This window comes from Pseudophryne corroboree, chromosome 6, assembly GCF_028390025.1.
Source record: "Pseudophryne corroboree isolate aPseCor3 chromosome 6, aPseCor3.hap2, whole genome shotgun sequence".
Classification (NCBI taxonomy): domain Eukaryota; kingdom Metazoa; phylum Chordata; class Amphibia; order Anura; family Myobatrachidae; genus Pseudophryne; species Pseudophryne corroboree.
Window position 1 is genome coordinate 700,342,310 of NC_086449.1, and position 19,637 is coordinate 700,361,946.

Genomic DNA, 19,637 nt, shown 5'->3' on the forward strand with positions numbered 1-19,637 from the left:
CTATGGGGCCCACAAAGTTCTGGCTACGCCCCTGGTGGTAAAGATGTTGGTATGATTCCAGTGACATCTGTGATATGTATTTTGCACTCTCCTCATACTTTTCCATACCAAGGAGTATTACATTGATAAACCTTCATATGATATTAGGATTCTGCTGATTATTGTATGGGATACTTTATCTTGGAGTGAACTAGACCATTGATTATGAAGCAGTGTTATTAAGACTACCTAATATAGTGAGTTGTAGTATATTCTATAGCTATAATATACTTTCCAACACGGTACTGTACCACACAATTGATTAGTTTGCCTCCTGGTAACTCAAACCTTACTAAATAGGTACATATTCCTTTGAATTATGATGATTGGTTTCTATGGCGCCATGACTGTGATTCCAAAATTATTGACAACAACAGGTATCTACCTACTGTCTAATTATTCACAGATGTCATTGGCTCATACCGGCATCTTCACCACCATCCGGAGATATTCCGTATAAGTAATACCATATTTAATACTTATTTTAGCTGGGAATATTAAATCCTATTTTTAGTAACAACATTACCTACAATGTACGTTTATTAGGCTTTTTCCTGAAAAATGTTTTTAGACATATTTGATTATTAAAAGCTAGATTTTAACTAAGTTACAAGGGCTTACGGTCATTAGGTCGACAAGACTTAGGTCGACAGTGATTAGATCGACCACTATTGGTCAACATGCACTAGGTCGACATGGTCATTAGGTTGACATGGTCATTAGGTCGACATGAATAAGGAAAAAGGTCAACATGAGTTTTTCACAATTTTTTTTACTTTTTCATACTTTACGATCCACGTGGACTGCAATTGGGAACGGTAACCTTGCCCAAAGCATGGCGAGCCATGCGAGGGAACATGGTGCACTAATTGAGGTTCCCCGTCACTTTACGAAAGAAGACGACACCAAAAAAAGTAAAAAAACTCATGTCGACCTTTTTCCATGTCGACCTAAATCTTGTCGACCTAATGACCCATACCCATTACAAGTGTGCCCCAAAACTTGCTTCAGTGCATTGTAAGATATTTGCAGTGAAGCCAGATGCAGATTTCAATACATATAAATACATACATATAGGTGTATACAACAGCACTCTAGGACCACGTAGTGAGTAGAACTGTACTAACCAGTGGTGGGTTTTGCAGGAGTACAGCCTCCTCAGTAAAATCTGCCACCTGCAGGGAATGCCTAGCAGTGGTAGTAACTTCCCCTTGGAAGCACTCACTGCTAATCACAGTCAGACAAGCAGTCCCAGAATGAGGTACTGGCAGTCTGGACTGTGATACCAGAGAGAGCACTTCCCATGGGAAGACAGTCACCTGCTATTACAGCAGCCCCATCTGACTTCTAGGGGCTGCAGCTGATGCAGTCCCTACAAGACAGCCTGTTTGCTAGCAGTGCCTGACTTAAGCTTTGCCCTTGGTATTAATCCCTACCCTCGGAAGTAAGCACAACCTCCTGCTGCCATCTGACTGAAGCTCTGCCTTTCTGGTGATATGTTTTGCCATCGATCACCTGGAGGACAGGGAGGAGACCAGCGAATCAGCATCAACCACCATGATGCTAAGTGCAAACCCCACGACCAGACAGTTAAGAAGCCATCACTGATACGAACTCTCATAATCAGTGCATAGGGATAAATTATCTTCACTTTAAAATTTCTATACCACTTACCTTTGTAGGGCCTTTGTAAATGTAGACTTTAGCCAATGCACCTCTTCTTAAATGTCAACAGTCATATCTGATTCACCTATGACACCGGGATGGACTGGGGGTGATATTCAGCCCTGACACTCCATGTGTGCGCGCACAAGAAAAAGGCTGTGGTCACAGGGGGCATGCCATGAGTTACACAGGCATGGCCCTATGGCATGCCCGTGTCAGCAAGCTGGCCAAGCAGAGCACCCTGAGGCAGAACTGTTAGATCAGGTATTCAGACGGCCGGCCCATCAGGCCATTGGCCTTTCAGTCATTGTCAAAAGTACCAGATGGCCAGTCCAGACAATAGTGGATATTAATGATAATATCCACTGTGGATGGATGGCGCAGCCATTCCCACAGAATTATATGGTCCTGTGAAAGGCCCGTATGCAGCAAGTTCCAGAGCTTCTGTACAATAAGCAGATCCATGTACAGGTGGCGTTGCCTATAGCAGCCTATGGGTCCTTTACACAATGAATCCCCGTAGAAAGGGATCTGAAGGATTTCTCTCCTCCCTGCGGCTTGCACATGCGAGGGCAGACTTCCGTATATGCGCAGTAGAACTCCAAGTCACACACCTGGAAGCTAGTACTTCACCAGGACAATGCTGTATCAGATGCACTGTCCTGGGAGGTAAGCATTCATGCATATCAGCGTTAATACAGTAAGTAGGGGTTAGGATATACAGGTTGAGTATCCCATATCCAAATATTCCGAAATACGGAATATTCCGAAATACGGACGTTTTTGAATGAGAGTGAGATAATGAAACTTTTGTTTTTTGATGACTCAATGTACACAAACTTTGTTTAATACACAAAGTTATTAAAAATATTGTATTAAATGACCTTTAGACTGTGTGTATAAGGTGTATATGAAAAATAAATGAATTGTGTGAATGTAGACACACTTTGTTTAATGCACAAAGTTATAAAAAATATCGGCTAAAATTGCCTTCAGGCTGTGTGTATAAGTTGTATATGTAACATACATACATTCTGTGCTTAGACTTAGGTCCCATCACCATGATATCTCATTATGGTATGCAATTATTCCAAAATACGGAAAAATCCGACATCCAAAATACGTCTGGTCCCAAGCATTTTGGATAAGGGATACTCAACCTGTATAGCAAATTATTATACAATACTTGATAGATCCTGCCCTATATGAGAAAAGCTCTATACATTACACTATAAGATCTCATGGGTTGAGCCCTCTAACCTCTTGGATCTCACTGAGACATCTTTATCTCGAGTGTGCTACTACTCAGTGTCTCTGATCCTTTCTGTACGCCCTTCTCAGGTCATGGGATCATTGAGTGGTACTTTCTCTAACGTCCTAGTGGATGCTGGGGACTCCGTAAGGACCATGGGGAATAGATGGGCTCCGCAGGAGACTGGGCACTCTAAGAAAGATTTAGTACTACTGGTGTGCACTGGCTCCTCCCTCTATGCCCCTCCTCCAGACCTCAGTTAGAATCTGTGCCCGGACAGAGCTGGGTGCATTTTAGTGAGCTCTCCTGAGCTTGCTAATAAGAAAGTATTTTAGTTAGGTTTTTTATTTTCAGAGAGCTTCTGCTGGCAACAGACTCTCTGCTACGTGGGACTGAGGGGAGAGAAGCAAACCTACTAACTGCGGCTAGGTTGCGCTTCTTAGGCTACTGGACACCATTAGCTCCAGAGGGATCGAACACAGGACCTGACCTTGTCGTCCGTTCCCGGAGCCGCGCCGCCGTCCCCCTCGCAGAGCCAGAAGTCAGAAGCCGGCGGGTTGAAGCAAGAAGACGTCAAAATCGGCGGCAGAAGACTTCTGTCTTCATATGAGGTAGCGCACAGCACTGCAGCTGTGCGCCATTGCGCCCACACTAACCCACACACTCCGATCACTGTAGGGTGCAGGGCGCAGGGGGGGGGGGGCGCCCTGGGCAGCAATTGATTACCTCCTGGCAAAAAGCAGCATATATACAGTTGGACACTGTTATATGCATGAGCCCCCGCCATTAATTTTACACAAAATCGTGGGAGAAGCCCGCCGCTGAGGGGGCGGGGCCTTCTTCCTCAGCACTCACCAGAACCATTTTCTCTCCACAGCTCCGCTGAGAGGAAGCTCCCCAGGCTCTCCCCTGCACGATAGAGAGGGTGAAAAAGAGAGGGGGGGCACATAGATTTGGCGTAAAAACAATATATACAGCAGCTACTGGGTTAACACTAAGTTACTGTGTGATTCCTGGGTCATATAGCGCTGGGGTGTGTGCTGGCATACTCTCTGTCTTTCCAAAGGGCCTTGTGGGGGAACTGTCTTCAAATAGAGCATCCCCTGTGTGTGTGGTGTGTCGGTACGTGTGTGTCGACATGTCTGAGGTAAAAGGCTCCCCTAAGGAGGAGATAGAGCAAATATGTGTGTGAGAGGGTGTCTCCGTCGACAACGCCGACACCTGTTTGGATATGTGTAAGTGCTGAGGTGAATTTATTGCACAGAAGATTAGAGAACAGACAGGAAATCTACCCATGTCTGTCCCTATGTTACAGAGACCTTCAGAGTCTCACAATGCTCACTATCCAAAATAATAAACACTGATATCGACACGGAGTTTGACTCCAGTGTCGACTACGATAATGCAAAGTTACAGCCAAAATGGCTGAAAGGTATTCAATATATGATTATTGTAATAAAAGATGATTTGCATATCACCGATGACTCATTTGTCCCTGACACAAGGGTACACATGTTAAGGGGAAGAAAGCTGAGGTAAATTTCCCTCCTCTCATGAGGAAAAAGAGCGGGAATCTCCAGACAAGAGACTGCAGCTTCCCACAAAGAATTCTCAGGCAGTATCCTTTCCCCACTAGGGCCAGGATGTGATGGGAATCTTCCCCTAGGGTGTCACGTTTGCACAGAAGGTAGCACTAGCTATTCTCAGGGATCCTGCAGATAGCGTGCACATTCTAGTACACTACTCAGACCGGCGATTGTGTCGGCATGGGTTTATAGCGCTGTGGCAGCGTGGACAGGTACCTTATCAGCAGAGATTGAGACCCTAGTATGCATATAGATATATATATATGTATATATAGAGATATATATATATTAAAGATGCTGTCTTAAGAGATAGGTATATATATATATAAAACATGCCCAAAGAGACATGAGTATACTGGGTCCTAGAGTCAAAGCTATGTCGATTTCTGCTTGACGTGTCCTGTAGAATGTGCAATGGACAGATGATGCCGACTTAAGAGGCATATGGAAGGCTGAGGATTGTGTGGAGAAGGGTTCTCGGACCTGGTCTCCACAGCTATAGCTGGTAATTCTGATATTTTGCCTTATATTCCTGCACAGCCTAGAAAAGCACGACATTATCAAATGCAGCCTTTCGAATAAAGAAACAAGAAAGTCCGAGGTGCGTCCTTTCTTGCCAGAGGCGGGGGTAGAGGAAAGAAGCTGCACAACACAGCTAGTTCCCAGGAACAGAAGTCCTCCCCGGCCTCTACAAAGATCCACTGCATGTCGCTGGGGCTCCACAGGCGGAGCTAGGCCCGGTGGGGGCACGCCTTCGTAAGTTCAGCCACAAGTGGGTTCACTCCCTGTTAGATCCCTGGGCAATAGATATTGTGTCTCAGGGATACAAGCTGGACTTTGAGAAGATGCCCCCTCACCGACGGCCCTGCCGGCTTCCCCCCACGAGAGGGAAACAGTGTTAACTGCAATTCACAAACTGTATCTTCAACAGGTGGTGGTCAAGGTTCCCCTCCTTCAACAAGGAGGGGGTTATTATTCGACCATGTTGTAGTCCTGAAACCAGACGGTTCGGTCGGACCCATATTGAATTTAAAATCCCTGAACATATACCTGAAAAGGTTCAAGTTCAAGATGGAATCGCTAAGAGCGGTTATTGCAAGCCTGAAAGGGGGAGATTTTATGGTGATTCGGGACATAAAGGATGCATACCTTCATGTCCCCATTTATCCACCTCATCAGGCGTACCTCAGAATTGCGGTACGGGATTGTCATTACCAATTTCAGACGTTGCCGTTTGGTCTCTCCACGGCCTTGAGAATATTCACCAAGGTAATGGCGGAAATGATGGTGCTCCTGCGGAAGCAAGGTGTCACTATTATCACGTACTTGGACGATCTCCTCATAAAAGCGAGATCAAGAGAGCAGTTGCTGAACAGCGTATCACTTTCTCTGGAAGTGTAACGGCAACACGGCTGGATTCTATATATTCCAAAGTCGCAGTTGGTTCTTACAGCTCATCTGCCTCTCCTAGGCATGATCCTAGACACAGACCAGAAAAGGGTTTATCTCCCGATAGAGAGAGCTCAGGAGCTCGTGACACTGGTCAGGAATCTATTAAAACCAAAACAGGTGTCAGTGCATCACTGCACTCGGGTCCTGGGAAGGAGGGTGGCATCATACGAGGCCATTCCCTTCGGCAGGTTCCATACAAGGACCTTCCAATGGGACTTACTGGACAAGTGGTCCGGATCACATCTTCAGATGCATCGGTTAATCACCCTATCCCCCAGAGCCAGGGTGTCTCTCCTGTGGTGGCTGCAGAGTGCTCACCTTCTCGAAGGTCGCAGATTCGGCATTCAGGACTGGGTCCTGGTGACCACGGATGCAAGCCTCCGAGGGTGGGGGGCAGTCACACAGGGAAGAAATTTCCAAGGGCTGTGGTCAAGGCAGGAAACTTGCCTTCACATCAATATCCTGGAACTAAGGGCCATATACAACGCCCTAAGTCAAGCGGAGACCCTGCTTCGCGACCAACCGGTTCTGATTCAGTCAGACAATATCACCGCAGTGGCTCATGTAAACCGCCTAGGCGGCACAAGGAGCAGGGTGGCGATGGTAGAAGCCACCAGAATTCTTCGCTGGGCGGAGAATCACGTAAGCGCACTGTCAGCAGTGTTCATGCCGGGAGCGGACAACTGGGAAGCAGACTTTCTCAGCAGGCACAACCTCCACCCGGGAGAGTGGGGACTTCATCAAGAAGTATTCGCGCAGCTTGTAGGTCGGTGGGAACTGCCACAGGTGGACATGATGGCATCCCGCCTCAACAAAAAGCTACAGAGGTATTGCGCCAGGTCAAGAGACTCTCAGGCGATAGCTGTAGACGCACTGGTGACACCGTGGATGTTCCAGTCGGTTTATGTGTTTCCTCCTTTTCCTCTCTTACCCAAGGTGCTGAGAATCATAAGGAAAAGAGGAGTGAGAACAATACTCATTGTTCCGGATTGGCCAAGAAGGACTTGGTATCCAGAGCTGCAAGAAATGCTCACAGAAGACCCATGGCCTCTGCCTCTAGGGCAGGATCTGTTGCAGCAGGGACATTGCATGTTCCAAGACTTACCGCAGCTGCATTTGACGGCATGGCAGTTGGACGCCGGATCCTAGTAGAAAAGAGTGATTCCGGATGAGGTTATTCCTACGCTGATAAGGGCTAGGAAGGACGTGACGGCTAAACATTATCGCCGTATACGGCGAAAATATGTTGCTGGGTGTGAGGCCAGGAATGCCTCTACAGAGAAAGTCCAGCTGGGCCGTTTCCTTCACTTCCTACAGTCGGGAGTGACTTTGGGCCTAGAATTGGGGTCCATTAAGGTCCAGATTTCGACCCGATCCATTTTCTTAATACAAAAACTAGCTTCTCTACCTGAAGTTCAGACGTTTGTAAAGGGAGTGCTGCATATTCAGCCCCTTTTTTGTGCCACCAGTGGCACCTTGGGATCTTAACGTGGTGTTGAGTTTCCTGAAATCTCACTGGTTTGAGCCGCTTAAGACCATGGAGTTAAAATATCTCACATGGAAAGTGGTCAAAAATTGGCGTCTTTGTCATGTAAAAGCCCCTATCTGGTTTTCCATATGGACAGGGCAGAATTACGGACTCGTCCGCAATTTCTGCCAAAGGTGGTGTCATCTTTTCATGTGAACCAACCTAGTGTGGTGCCTGCGGCTACTCGTGACTTGGAGGATTCCAAGTTACTAGATGTAGTCAGGGCTTTGAAGATTTATGTAGCCAGATCGGCTGGAGTCAGGAAACCTGACTCGCTGTTTATCCTGTATGCATCCAACAAGCTGGGTGCTCCTGCTTCAAAGCAAACTATTGCTCGCTGGATCTGTAACACGATTCAGCAGGATCATTCTGCGGCTGGCTTGCCGCCTCCAAAATCAGTAAAAGCCCATTCCACAAGGAAGGTGGGCTCTTCTTGGGTGGCTGCCCGAGGGGTCTCGGCATTACAACTTTGCCGAGCAGCTACTTGGTCGGGTTCAAACACTTTTGCAAAGTTCTACAAGTTTGATACCCTGGCTGAGGAGGACCTTGTGTTTGCTCATTCGGTGCTGCAGAGTCATCCGCACTCTCCCGCCCGTTTGGGAGCTTTGGTATAATCCCCATGGTCCTTACGGAGTCCCCAGCATCCACTAGGACGTTAGAGAAAATAAGATATTACTCACCGGTAAATCTATTTCTCGTAGTTCGTAGTGGATGCTGGGCGCCCGTCCCAAGTGCGGACTTCTTTTGCAATACTTGTATATAGTTATTGCTTACATAAGGGTTATGTTATGGTTGCATCAGGTTTGTCTGATGCTCTGTTGTTGTTCATACTGTTGACTGGGTATGTTATCACAAGTTATACGGTGTGGCTGGTATGAGTCTTACCCTGGATTCCAAAATCCTTTCCTTGTAATGTCAGCTCTTCCGGGCACAGTTTCCTTAACTGAGTTCTGGAGGAGGGGCATAGAGGGAGGAGCCAGTGCACACCAGTAGTACTAAATCTTTCTTAGAGTGCCCAGTCTCCTGCGGAGCCCGTCTATTCCCCATGGTCCTTACGGAGTCCCCAGCATCCACTACGGACTACGAGAAATAGATTTACCGGTGAGTAAAATCTTATTATTACTGTTTCTCATTTTGTTGTATCATTATTTCACTGTTTAATGTTTGCCCCTACATTGTCTGCTTCACCTTTTTTATATATTATTGTTTGTTTATACAGTACCATCACTATAGAAATAAAAATAGGATTTTAATTACCTACCGGTAAATCCTTTTCTCGTAGTCCGTAGAGGATACTGGGGTACATTTAGTACCATGGGTATAGACGGGTCCACTAGGAGCCATGGGCACATTAAGAATTTGAAAGTGTGGGCTGGCTCCTCCCTATATGCCCCTCCTACCAGACTCAGTCTAGGAAACTGTGCCCGAGGAGACGGACATACTTCGAGAGAAGGATAGATAAGAATAGTGGTGAGATTCCGAACCAGCACACACAACAAGAGAAAAGCCAAACTAACCAAACTTGGAACAGGAACAGCAACGGCTGAACCAACATTACTTAATCAAGTAACAATGCAGGAAGAACTAAGCACTGGGCGGTAGGTTATTAAAATCCTATTTTCTCTTACGTCCTAGAGGATACCGGGGTCCATTTAGTACCATGGGGATGTACCAAAGCTCCCAAACCGGGTGGGAGAGTGCTGAGGTTCCTGCAGAACTGACTGACCAAACTGAAGGTCCTCAGAGGCCAAAGTATCAAACTTGTAGAACTATGCAAAAGTGTTCGAACTTGACCAAGTAGCTGTAAAGCAGAGACACCCCGGGCAGCCGCCCAGGAAGAACCTTCCGACCTAGTAGAGTGAGCCTATACAGATTTTGGACATGGCAAACTTGCTGTGGAATAAGCATGCTTGATAGTAAGTCTGATCCAGCGTGCAATAGTCTGCTTTGAAGCAGGACACCCAATCTTATTGGGATCATAAAGAACAAACAGCATGTTCGTCTTTCTGTGACAAGCTGTTCTTTTCACATACATCTTCAAAGCCCTCACAACATCCAAAGACTTTGATGTAGCAGAGGTGTCGGTGACAACCGGGACCACAATAGGTTGGTTGATGTGAAACGTAGACACCACTTTACGAAGAAATTGCTGACGAGTTCTGTGTTCAGCTCTGTCCTTATGGAAATTTAAATAGGGACTTTTGTGAGACAATGTCCCCAGCTCCGACACACGTCTTGCTGAAACCAAGGCCATCAGTGTGACGGTCTTCCACGTAAGAAATTTTACGTCCACCTCCTGTAACAGCTCAAACCAGTCCGATTGGAAGAAATGCAGCACCACATCGAGATCCCAAGGTGCCGTGGGAGACACAAAGGGAGGTTGGATGTGCAGAACACCTTTCAAGAACGTCTGGACCTTAGGGAGAGAAGCCAATTGTTTCTGAAAGAAAATGGACAAGGCCGAAATCTGGACTTTTATGGAGCCCAGACATAGGCTCACATCCACCCCTGCTTGTAAAAAAAGAAGGAAATGTCCTAGATGGAATTCCGCCACAGAAATTTTTCTGCTCTCACACCAAGAGACGTATTTCTTCCAAATACGATGGTAATGCTTAGACGTTACCGCCTTCCTGGCTTGGATCATAGTCGGGATAACCTTGTTAGGGATCCCTCTCCTGGCTAGAATCAGCCGTTCAACTTCCATGCCGACAAACATAGCCACGGTAAGTCCTCATAGACGAACGGACCCTGTTGCAGAAGATCCTCGCAAAGAGGTAAAGGCCACGAATCTTCAGAAGGTCCACGTACCAGGCCCTTCTTGGTCAGTCCGGAGCAATTAGAATTGCTTGAACCTTTCCCCTTTTTATTCTCTTTAGAATTCTTGGCATCAGAGGAAGTGGAGGAAACACGTACCCCATCTGATAGACCCATGGAGTCGTCAGGGCGTCTACCGCCACCGCCTGTGGGTCTCTCGACCTGGAACAATACAGCTTGAGCTTCTTGTTGAGACGAGAGGCAATCATGTCGATCTGTGGATATCCCCATTGACTTGTCAAGCACCTGAACACTTCCGGGAGAAGGCCCCACTCCCCCGGGTGCTGGTTGTGTCTGCTGAGGAAGTCTGCTTCCCAGTTGTCTACTCCCGGAATGAAGACCACTGACAACGCCACAGTGTTTCTTTCTGCCCAGAGGAGAATTCTTGACACCTCTGACATTGCTGCTCTGCTTTTCGTTCCGCCCTGTCGGTTTATGTACGTCACTGCTGTCACATTGTCCGACTGGACCTGAATGGCCCGATTTTGGAGAAGATGTGAGGCCTGCAGAAGGGCATTGTATATGGACCTGCGTTCCAGAATGTTGATTGGAAGGACGACTTCCTGACTTGACCATCTTCCTTGCAACTGCACCCCCTGAGGGACTACTCCCCAACCTCTGAGGCTTGTGTCTGTGGTTAGCAGAATCCAGTTCTGAATTCTGAACCTCTGGCCCTTAATGAGGGGAGAAGTCTGTAGCCACCACAGAACGGAGATCCTGGCTTTTGGCGACAAACGGATCCTCTGGTGCATGTGAAGATACGATCTGGACCATTTGTCCAACAGATCGAGCTGGAGGGGTCTTGTGTGAAACCTTCCTTATTGAAAAACCTCATAAGAGGCCACCATTTTCCCCAGAAGGTGAATGCATAGATGCACCGATATCTGGGTTGGCTTCAGGACATCCCGAACCATCGACTGGATCACTAATGCCTTTTCCAACGGAAGGAACACCTTCTGCGACTCCGTATCCAGTATCATTCCCAGGAATGGGAGCCTCCATGTTGGCTCTAAGTGAGATTTCGAAAGGTTCAGTATCCACCCATGAACCTGGAGAAGTTTGGTTGAGAGAACAATGCTGTCCAGCAACCTTTCCATGGATGGTGCTTTTATCAGGAGATCGTCCAGGTACGGAATTATGTTCACTCCCTGTTTGCGGAGTAGAAACATCATCGCTACCATCACCTTGGTGAACACCCTTGGTGCTGTGGAGAGACTGAATGGCAGGGCCTGGAACTGGTAGTAACAGTACTGCAGTGCAAACCGTAGGTAAGCCTGATGAGGCGGCCAGATCAGAATGTGAAGGTACGCATCCTTGATATCCAGAAACACTAGGAATTCCCCCTCCTCGAGACCTGAAATCACCGCTCTCAGAGACTCCATCTTGAATTTGAACACTCTTAAGTACGGGTTCAATGACTTGAGGTTCAATATCGGTCTTACCAAACCGTCCGGTTTTCAGTACTACAAACAAGTTGGAATAGTACCCCTTGTTTAGCTGATGAGGTGGAACTGGAACAATGACGTGAGTCTGTACCAGTTTTTGGATGGCATGTTGTAAAGTAATACTTGCCTCTTGTGAAGCTGGTAAGCCTGATTTGAAGAATCTGTGAGGTGGGAGCTCTTGGAACTCCAGTCTGTAGCCCTGGGAAACAAGATTTATGACCCAGGGATCCTGGCACGAATTTGACCAGATTTGACTGAAGAATTGTAGGCGAGCTCTCACCTGACAGCCTTCCAGGCATTGCAGGCCACTCCCATCTTTGAAGAAGCAGTGCCTGGGCTCTGTTCCTGAGCACCTGCTGTTGCTGGATTGCGTGGTTTACCTCTGGATTTGCCCTTGAACTTGGCCGTCCGAAAGGACTGTAACTTAGAAGCTGAATAAGTCTTCTTGGTTGGGGTGGCTGCGGAAGGAAGATACGTAGACTTAAAGTAGCCGTGGAGATCCATTTGTCTTATTCATCTCTGAACAAGGCCTCTCCTGTGAATGGTAGGCCTTCCACGCCTTTCCTGGAATCTGCGTCAGCAGTCCACTGGCGTAGCCGCAAGCCTCTGCGTGCCGACACTGCCATAGCGGTGGTGCATGCGTTAAACAGTCCTGTATATGCTGCAGGAGTAAGACAACATCCCCCCTAGATAAGGAATCTAACTCCTCAATTAGGTTACCTGACCATTTTGCAATGGCTTTAGTGATCCTCGCACATGCAATAGTGGGTCTTTGGGCCACCCCAGCAGCTGTGTACAATGATTTGAGTGTAGTCTCAATTTTACTATCAGTCGTGTCTTTCAGAGAGGCTGCACCAAGAACAGGCAGTACGATTTTATGTGACAGCCTAGAGACTGATGCGTCCAATATTGGTGGATTTTCCCATTTTTTTCCTATCCTCCAGAGGAAAAGGAAAAGATGAGAACAACCTTTTAGGGATCTAAAACTTCTTATCAGGATTAAACCATGGTTCTTCAAACAGGGTATTCAATTCATTTGACACAGGAAAAGTGACTGAGGACTTCTTTTTTACATTAAAATAAGATTCCTCACACTCCACTGATACCTTATCAGGAATATGCAGAACATCTCTGATAGCCTCTATAAGAGCCTCTATTCCCTGTGACAGAGCTGCATCCCCCACCTCTGACCTCCCCCTCCTCCATGTCTGACCTGTCGGCGTCAAGTCAGACTGCAGGATATGGGCCAGAGATCGCTTTTGCGGACAATTAGGAGGGGATCGAGACGCTGTCCTGGGGATTGAGTCTCTGTTCAAAAACTCATCCACAGTCTGTTTTAAGTATTGCGTCTCTTTCTCATTGCGGGACAATTTTGTAGAAAGAGTTGAGATCATTCACTTAAGAGAATTAACCCATTTCGGTCCAGCCCCGCTAGTCTATGAACCCTGAGTACCCAGTAGTGAGCCCCCTGGTGAAGAGGAACACTCTGCGGTACAAGACACACACTCTTTGCCTGACATAATGTAAATGTGACAGCACACGCACACAGAGGAAAGGTTAAGCACAATTAACCCACAAAGAGCCCTTCAGGAAGACACAGAGTTGTTTGGAGCCAGCCCCCACCGCGCCCTTACCGCTAATGCCAAGCTTAGCTGGGTCGCAGACTAAGTACCCTGATGGGGGACTTAGTACACTAGTAATCGCTTCCCCCCTGCCATGACCCCCTGGTACCGCTGAGGTAATGTGGAGTCACACTGGAGGAGCTGCGTGTCCCTGTCAGTCAGCGTCTGTGTCCACTGCAGAGGGAAAATGGTGCTGGTGAGCTGCTGGATCCTCTCATAGTGAAGCCCCGCCCCTTCAATGGTGCTCGGTCTTCTCGCTTTTTTTCTACTGGCTGAGAAATCTGGTGCTTAAAATGGAGAAAACCGTTTTAAGGTTGTTGTACCAGTATGGGTACTGTGTACAGTGTATGGGGACGCAGTTGTGTACTGTGTCCGGAGACGCATTCTGCCACGTTTAGCAGCCGTGCGTTTCCGTACCTTCATGCCGCCATAATGGCCGGCGCCCCGCTAGCCGGGACGCCGGCTCAGTACTCACCACTCTTCAATCTTCTGGCTCTGTTAGGGGTGGCGGCATGCTGCGGGAATGTACGCTCGCGATAAAGGGCTTGCGAATTGGTCCCTCAGGAGCTCAGTGTCCTGTCAGCGGGGATCGGGACCATTAACCCTTCAAGAGGTTGGGTCGTTCCCCCCCTTAAGTCCTACGACGCAGGCAGGCTGGTGCCATCCAGCCCTGCCTGAAAATAACAAACATATAAAATAAATGCAGAAAACTCTTCAGGAGCTTCCTTCAGTGTGACCGGCTCCTCCGGGCACATTTTCTAAACTGAGTCTGGTACGAAAGGCATAGAGGTAGGAGCCAGCCCACAGTATCAAATTCTTAAAGTGCCCATGGCTCCTAGTGGACCTATCTATACCCATGGTACTAAATGGACCCCAGTATCCTCTAGGACGTAAGAGAAATATACTACTACTGCTACTACAACAACTAGTAATAATAGTAATGATACAAAACATTCTGAGTTCTACAAGTTATTGAATCATGCTGAAGGCCACATAAATATTCTCTGTAACTGCTATTGGGTGCTGTAACACTTGCATAAGAGTCACCTTTCATCCTTCCTCATCTACTTAGTAGCTTTGCCCTAAAATAAACATATACATTTGTGCTTTTTGAAAGTAATAATAAGAATAATATTTTTATTTGTATAGCGCTCTTTCTCCAAACAGGACTCAAGCTAAGTATCCTACCTAATATGGATAGCACTACTGGCCTTTTTTTGATTTTTAAGCTAAGGGCTGGAACTGTGCATTGCCAAAGCAAAGTATGGGTAAGGGTCAAGCAATACCTCTCTAGCCTGGTGGGTTCCTAGCTGCGTTCCTCGAAACAGAATGAGCGGCTCAAAAAAAGTCTCTGCTATGTTTTGTTCAGCATTATGGGTCCCCCTCACTTCTGGGACCAGTTTTTGGCTACAGACATGACAGTTCCACCACTGGGTGAGCTCTTTAACGCTATTGTATAACTGCCTAAGCCATAAAGTTCTCTAGACTTGCCTTAGCTAAAGCTTGGAAGAAAACAGATCCTTATGTACCTTTGTTTCCTTACTGAAAGAAGGTATAAACCACCAGTGTTCACAACATGTGAAAGGATGCAATGAATGATGGCGACTGAAATAAGAATGACATGAAAGAGAACAATTAGAATGATTTTGACGAGTGGAATGACTTTTGCTATAGTGGAAAGAGAAACTACTGTAAGTGAAAGATTTTAGGATAAAATATTCATGACCCAATAAATTATTATTCCTTTGGTCACCATGTAAAACAAAACAAAACTGTGCCTACAATAAATACTTATATGATACCCTCATTCTCTCTAAATTCAATGTAATCCATATGGGAATAAGGTCATTAATATGTTAGAGGAAGAAAACCCCTATTGAAGCAATGGTCTGCTCATGAGAAGCACTTAGATAGCTAACATTTGGGCAGCCAATCAAGAGCAGTCTTGTATACCACTCAGCCAATCACAGAAAGCCTATCTGTTTTATTGTGGCCAATATTCTTTATTATTTATTGTAGCCTGAATATTGCTGTGTATGCTGGTACTTGCAGTGCCACAAGTAGCTGCACTATACTTAACCATTTTTTCCTGGTACCTAACATACAGGGTGGTCAGGACATGGCTAGTGCTACCCAGCATTGAACTAGCACTCTCTATGTGTGTAGTCCCAATTTAGGATTGTGCTTCCAGCACTGGCTCTTTAAAATTGTTTGGTCTTTTGTACATTTTGGCTTTTAGCATGTCCCACGGTTTACAAACTGCACATAGGGGGTCATTCCGAGTTGATCGCTAGCTGCCGTTGTTCGCAGCGCAGCGATCAGGCTAAAAATTGGCATTTCTGTGCATGCGTATGCACCGCACGGGTACGGGTACAATGAGCATCGTGGTTTTGCACAGAGTCTAACGCACATTTCAGTCGCACGGCCGAACGCAGGAAGATTGACATGAAGTGGGCGTTTCTGGGTGACAACTGACCGTTTTCAGGGAGTGCTTAGAAAAACACAGATGTGGCAGAACGACCAGTCGAAAAAACTGCACATTTCGCCCATTTTTAGGTCGAATTTACATTCAAAATATTCAATGCCCGTGTAGTTTTTTCGACTGGACCACGTGAATTCACCGCCGATACACGTGCTTTGGCAAATTTGCGAATGGTTTTTTGCCACAATTTTCGCCAATGCCGATTCGACAAAATAAAAGTGAAACGGCATGGGCGAAAATGGATTAAAAAACAGACGAAAATGCCTGCAATTAAATACCCTGTGTTGAAATAGTGCCGTTTTTTCGCCCAGTCGAAATAACGGCACTTAATTAAATATCCCCATTAATATATTATATTACACATGGAGTGGATAATTAGGCAATATGGTAAATGCTCAAATGTAACCAGAATAGTATTCTACAGATTCACTGTTATCTTTTTACAGGAGTTTCTGTTCTACAAACCTTTGGTAGAGATGCTCGAGATCCAGAGCTCTGGGTGGTCATGGTCAGCACAGTAGTAATGCCCAGGCCAACTCTGGCAGGTGCCGCATCCATGTTGATCCAGAAAGACACCCAGGAAAGGATGACAATAAGCAAGCTGGGAATGTACATCTGGATCAGGTAATAACCCATCTGTCTCTCCAAGTGGAAACGAGCTTCAATGCACGTAAATTTTCCTAGGATGTGAAAGGTAATGAAGCTAGTTAATACCTTGTTTCAGAGATCCTTTGGCCCCCAAAAGACTTACATGTCTGTTAATAGAAATAGGATTTTATGGTCCATCATAATTTCCAATGTTGTTCTGCTCGGCGTAATAAGTGTCCTTTTTCTGTTTCATGTCCTTTTAGTCATTATTTTGTATTATAATTTATTATAGACAAAGCAATACATGGAGGTGAGTTAAGAATCTGGGGGAGATGTATCAAAGCTTGGAGAGAGATAAAGTACCAACCAATCAGCTCTTAACTAATTTTTCAAACACAGCCTGTAAAATAGCAGTTAGAAGCTGATTGGTACTTTATCTCTATCCACTTTATCTTTCTGCAAGCTTTGAAACACCTCCCCTTCTATCTAATAATTCTAACTTATTTAGAGCCCTTGCAATGGGTCCCTAATAAACTAAGGGCAAGATCCAATTAAGTGCAAGTTGCCATGCCGTGGTACTAATTGGTGTTGGCACCATGGGTGTAACTATAGTGGGTGCAAGGGGTGCCATTACTGTGGAGCCCAAATGCTTAGGGGTCCTGGACCCAGGTTATAAAGTTGCATACCAATTTTCCAGATTTGCATGCTAAGCAACTGGGTCTGATCCATTGCCCAGTTGGAATTGTGTGACATTACATTTTTAGTGAGAGGTGTTAGATGTTATAATGGTAAGGGGCACTTCAATGTGGCATAATTCGAACAGGATTCCACTGTAATGTGGCACAGTATGAATTGGAGGGTACTGTAATATGTCATAATCTGATCTGCTCATTGTAATGTGGAGGGCACTGTACTGTTGCATTATAACAACAGAAGCACTGTAATGTGGCACAGTATGAAATGTAGGCACTATAGTGTGGCACTGGCACTGGGGCACTGTGTAGCGTGTCATAACTTAAACTGGAGTGCACTGTAATGTGGCACAGTATGAACATGGTGCACTTTATTGTAGCATAATATGAACAGGGGACACTGTATGCCATAATGTGTATTGTGGACACTGTACTGCATAATGGGGGTAATTCTGAGTTGATCGCAGCAGCAAGTTTGTTAGCAATTGGGCAAAACCATGTGCACTGCAGGGGGTGCAGATATAATATTTGCAGAGAGAGTTAGATTTGGGTGGATTATTTTGTTTCTGTGCAGGGTAAATACTGGCTGCTTTATTTTTACACTGCAAATTAGATTGCAGATTGAACACACCCCACCCAAATCTAACTCTCTCTGCACATGTTAAATCTGCCTCCCCTGCAGTGCACATGGTTTTGCCCAATTGCTAACAAAATTCCTGCTGCGATCAACTTGGAATTACCCCCAATGTGTACTGGCAGCCCTACAATGTGACATATGTGAACTAGGGAACTATGATGGTTCATAAAATAAACTAGGGCACTACTATGGAGCATAATATTAACTATTGTACTACTATGGTTCAGAAAATGAACAAGGGGTACTATTATGGGTTATACAATTAATAACTGTTGTGGAGTGGTGTATCTCAAGAATCACTAGGACATGGACCCCTTCAATATGTTGCTATGGGCCACAAAGTTCTGGTTATGCCTCTGGTTGGCACTTTAGACACAGTAGAGCGATTTGCAAGGAAATTCGCACTTATTATCTCTCTCCCTGAGACTTATTTGAGGGATAAGATGAACAACGTTGGGAATGCAATAGTTAGTCTCACTGATTTAAATAAGTCAATGCAGTTCTACCTAACAGACCTAGCCAATGCGGTCAGAGGAAGGCGATTACAAGAAATACTCACCTGTGTTGTAGTGCTTGGTGCAGTACCTCAGATCCTTCTCCTCTTTCAAGATAAACTGTGGCAAGGTGAGGCCTTCAGCCACCTGCACGGCACCCACCTCCTCCCACTCAAATATCAGATCATTCATTGTGTAACCAACTGTATGGAGAAACCGGGTGTCAGGGCCGTCCAAACAGATCATACATTATTTTGTTTTTGAATATTTTTTGCTGAGAAACATGAATGCTTTGTAGGAAATGTATTCTCACAAAATGGGCATAAGATATTCTGTGCAAATAATTTAAACCTGATTAATAAATGCTGCATGATTTGCCTTCTGGATGTCAAATGAGGTATGGGTCATAAACCTTTGTGAATAAAATCACCTAAGCATCCAGTAATCCTCTCCAAACTGTAAATGGACGGCTTGTCAAAGATGGTGTAGCTGCCGCCTATGGCTTGATTGATTGATTGATTGATACCATTGTAGGCTTGGTTAACTCAGAAGTGGTGGGGTATGGAGGTCTGCATTCCCAGAAAATCTATACAACTGACCCGCCACATAAGACTGTAATAGTCATTTATTGATTGGATCATATGGACAATATTCTACATATGTGTTAAACAATAGTGATGTCCAAGAGATAAGGATGATTAAGTGCCCTTCTACTGTAAACATAGCCAGACATTATACAAACATCATATATATAAAAAAAAAAAAAAAAGCACAAATGCTGTAAAGGTCTTGGTACAGAGTTCTTGTGTTGATGTCAGGTGCAACATTTCAGATATCTTCTTAGCATATGTATAGTGGATCCTAAGGAGGGTCAAATTAAGGGCCAAATGGGCCAGGGGATGATAATGATCAGAGGTCTAAAGTGAAAAGTGAAGAAGGTATGACCAGTGCTGTGTGGGTGTATCCGGTGCCATGTGGGAGTATACTCCCCGCTACCCTTTAATAGCTATGATTTATGGCAACCATGTGGCCAGCTGGCCATCATTATGCTGTCATGATGATGGGCCTATTGTTATGTGGAGGCCCATCCACCCCATTGTTAATCTAGCCCTGTCCCCTTAAAAACGTCCTTCATAAATATTACATTTTTGGCAGAAGAGTAACTGGTCGATCTGACTGAAAGATATGAACGATCTCGTTCATTATTGAATGAGATACCGTTCATATCTTTCAGTTTGGAGGCACAAGCGATGAACGATGCGTGGCCCCGCGTTCGTTCATCGCTGGTGCCCCGTCGGCTGTGCATGCAGGCCAATATGGACGATCTCGTCCATATTTGCC

At 45.6% G+C, this 19,637-nt stretch overlaps 1 protein-coding gene and 1 long non-coding RNA gene across 3 annotated transcripts in view; one reads left to right on the top strand and one right to left on the bottom strand.

The window, feature by feature from the left end:
* GLRA1 (glycine receptor alpha 1) overlaps positions 1 to 19,637 on the bottom strand; it is a 358,207-nt gene that overhangs the window by 34,337 nt on the left and 304,233 nt on the right. Inside the window, exons 6-7 of the mRNA XM_063928342.1 lie at positions 18,362 to 18,499; positions 16,351 to 16,565 (exon numbers count right to left, since the gene is read on the bottom strand). Of these exons, the coding sequence (XP_063784412.1) occupies positions 16,351 to 16,565; positions 18,362 to 18,499 (353 nt within the window). The remainder of the gene's footprint in view (positions 1 to 16,350; positions 16,566 to 18,361; positions 18,500 to 19,637) is intronic.
* LOC134933272 (uncharacterized) overlaps positions 16,425 to 19,637 on the top strand; it is a 250,615-nt gene continuing 247,402 nt past the window's right edge. The window contains exon 1 of one of the 2 annotated variants that reach the window (XR_010179663.1): positions 16,425 to 16,509. This is a non-coding gene — a long non-coding RNA (uncharacterized LOC134933272). The remainder of the gene's footprint in view (positions 16,510 to 19,637) is intronic. The other variant, XR_010179662.1, reaches the window with a different exon arrangement.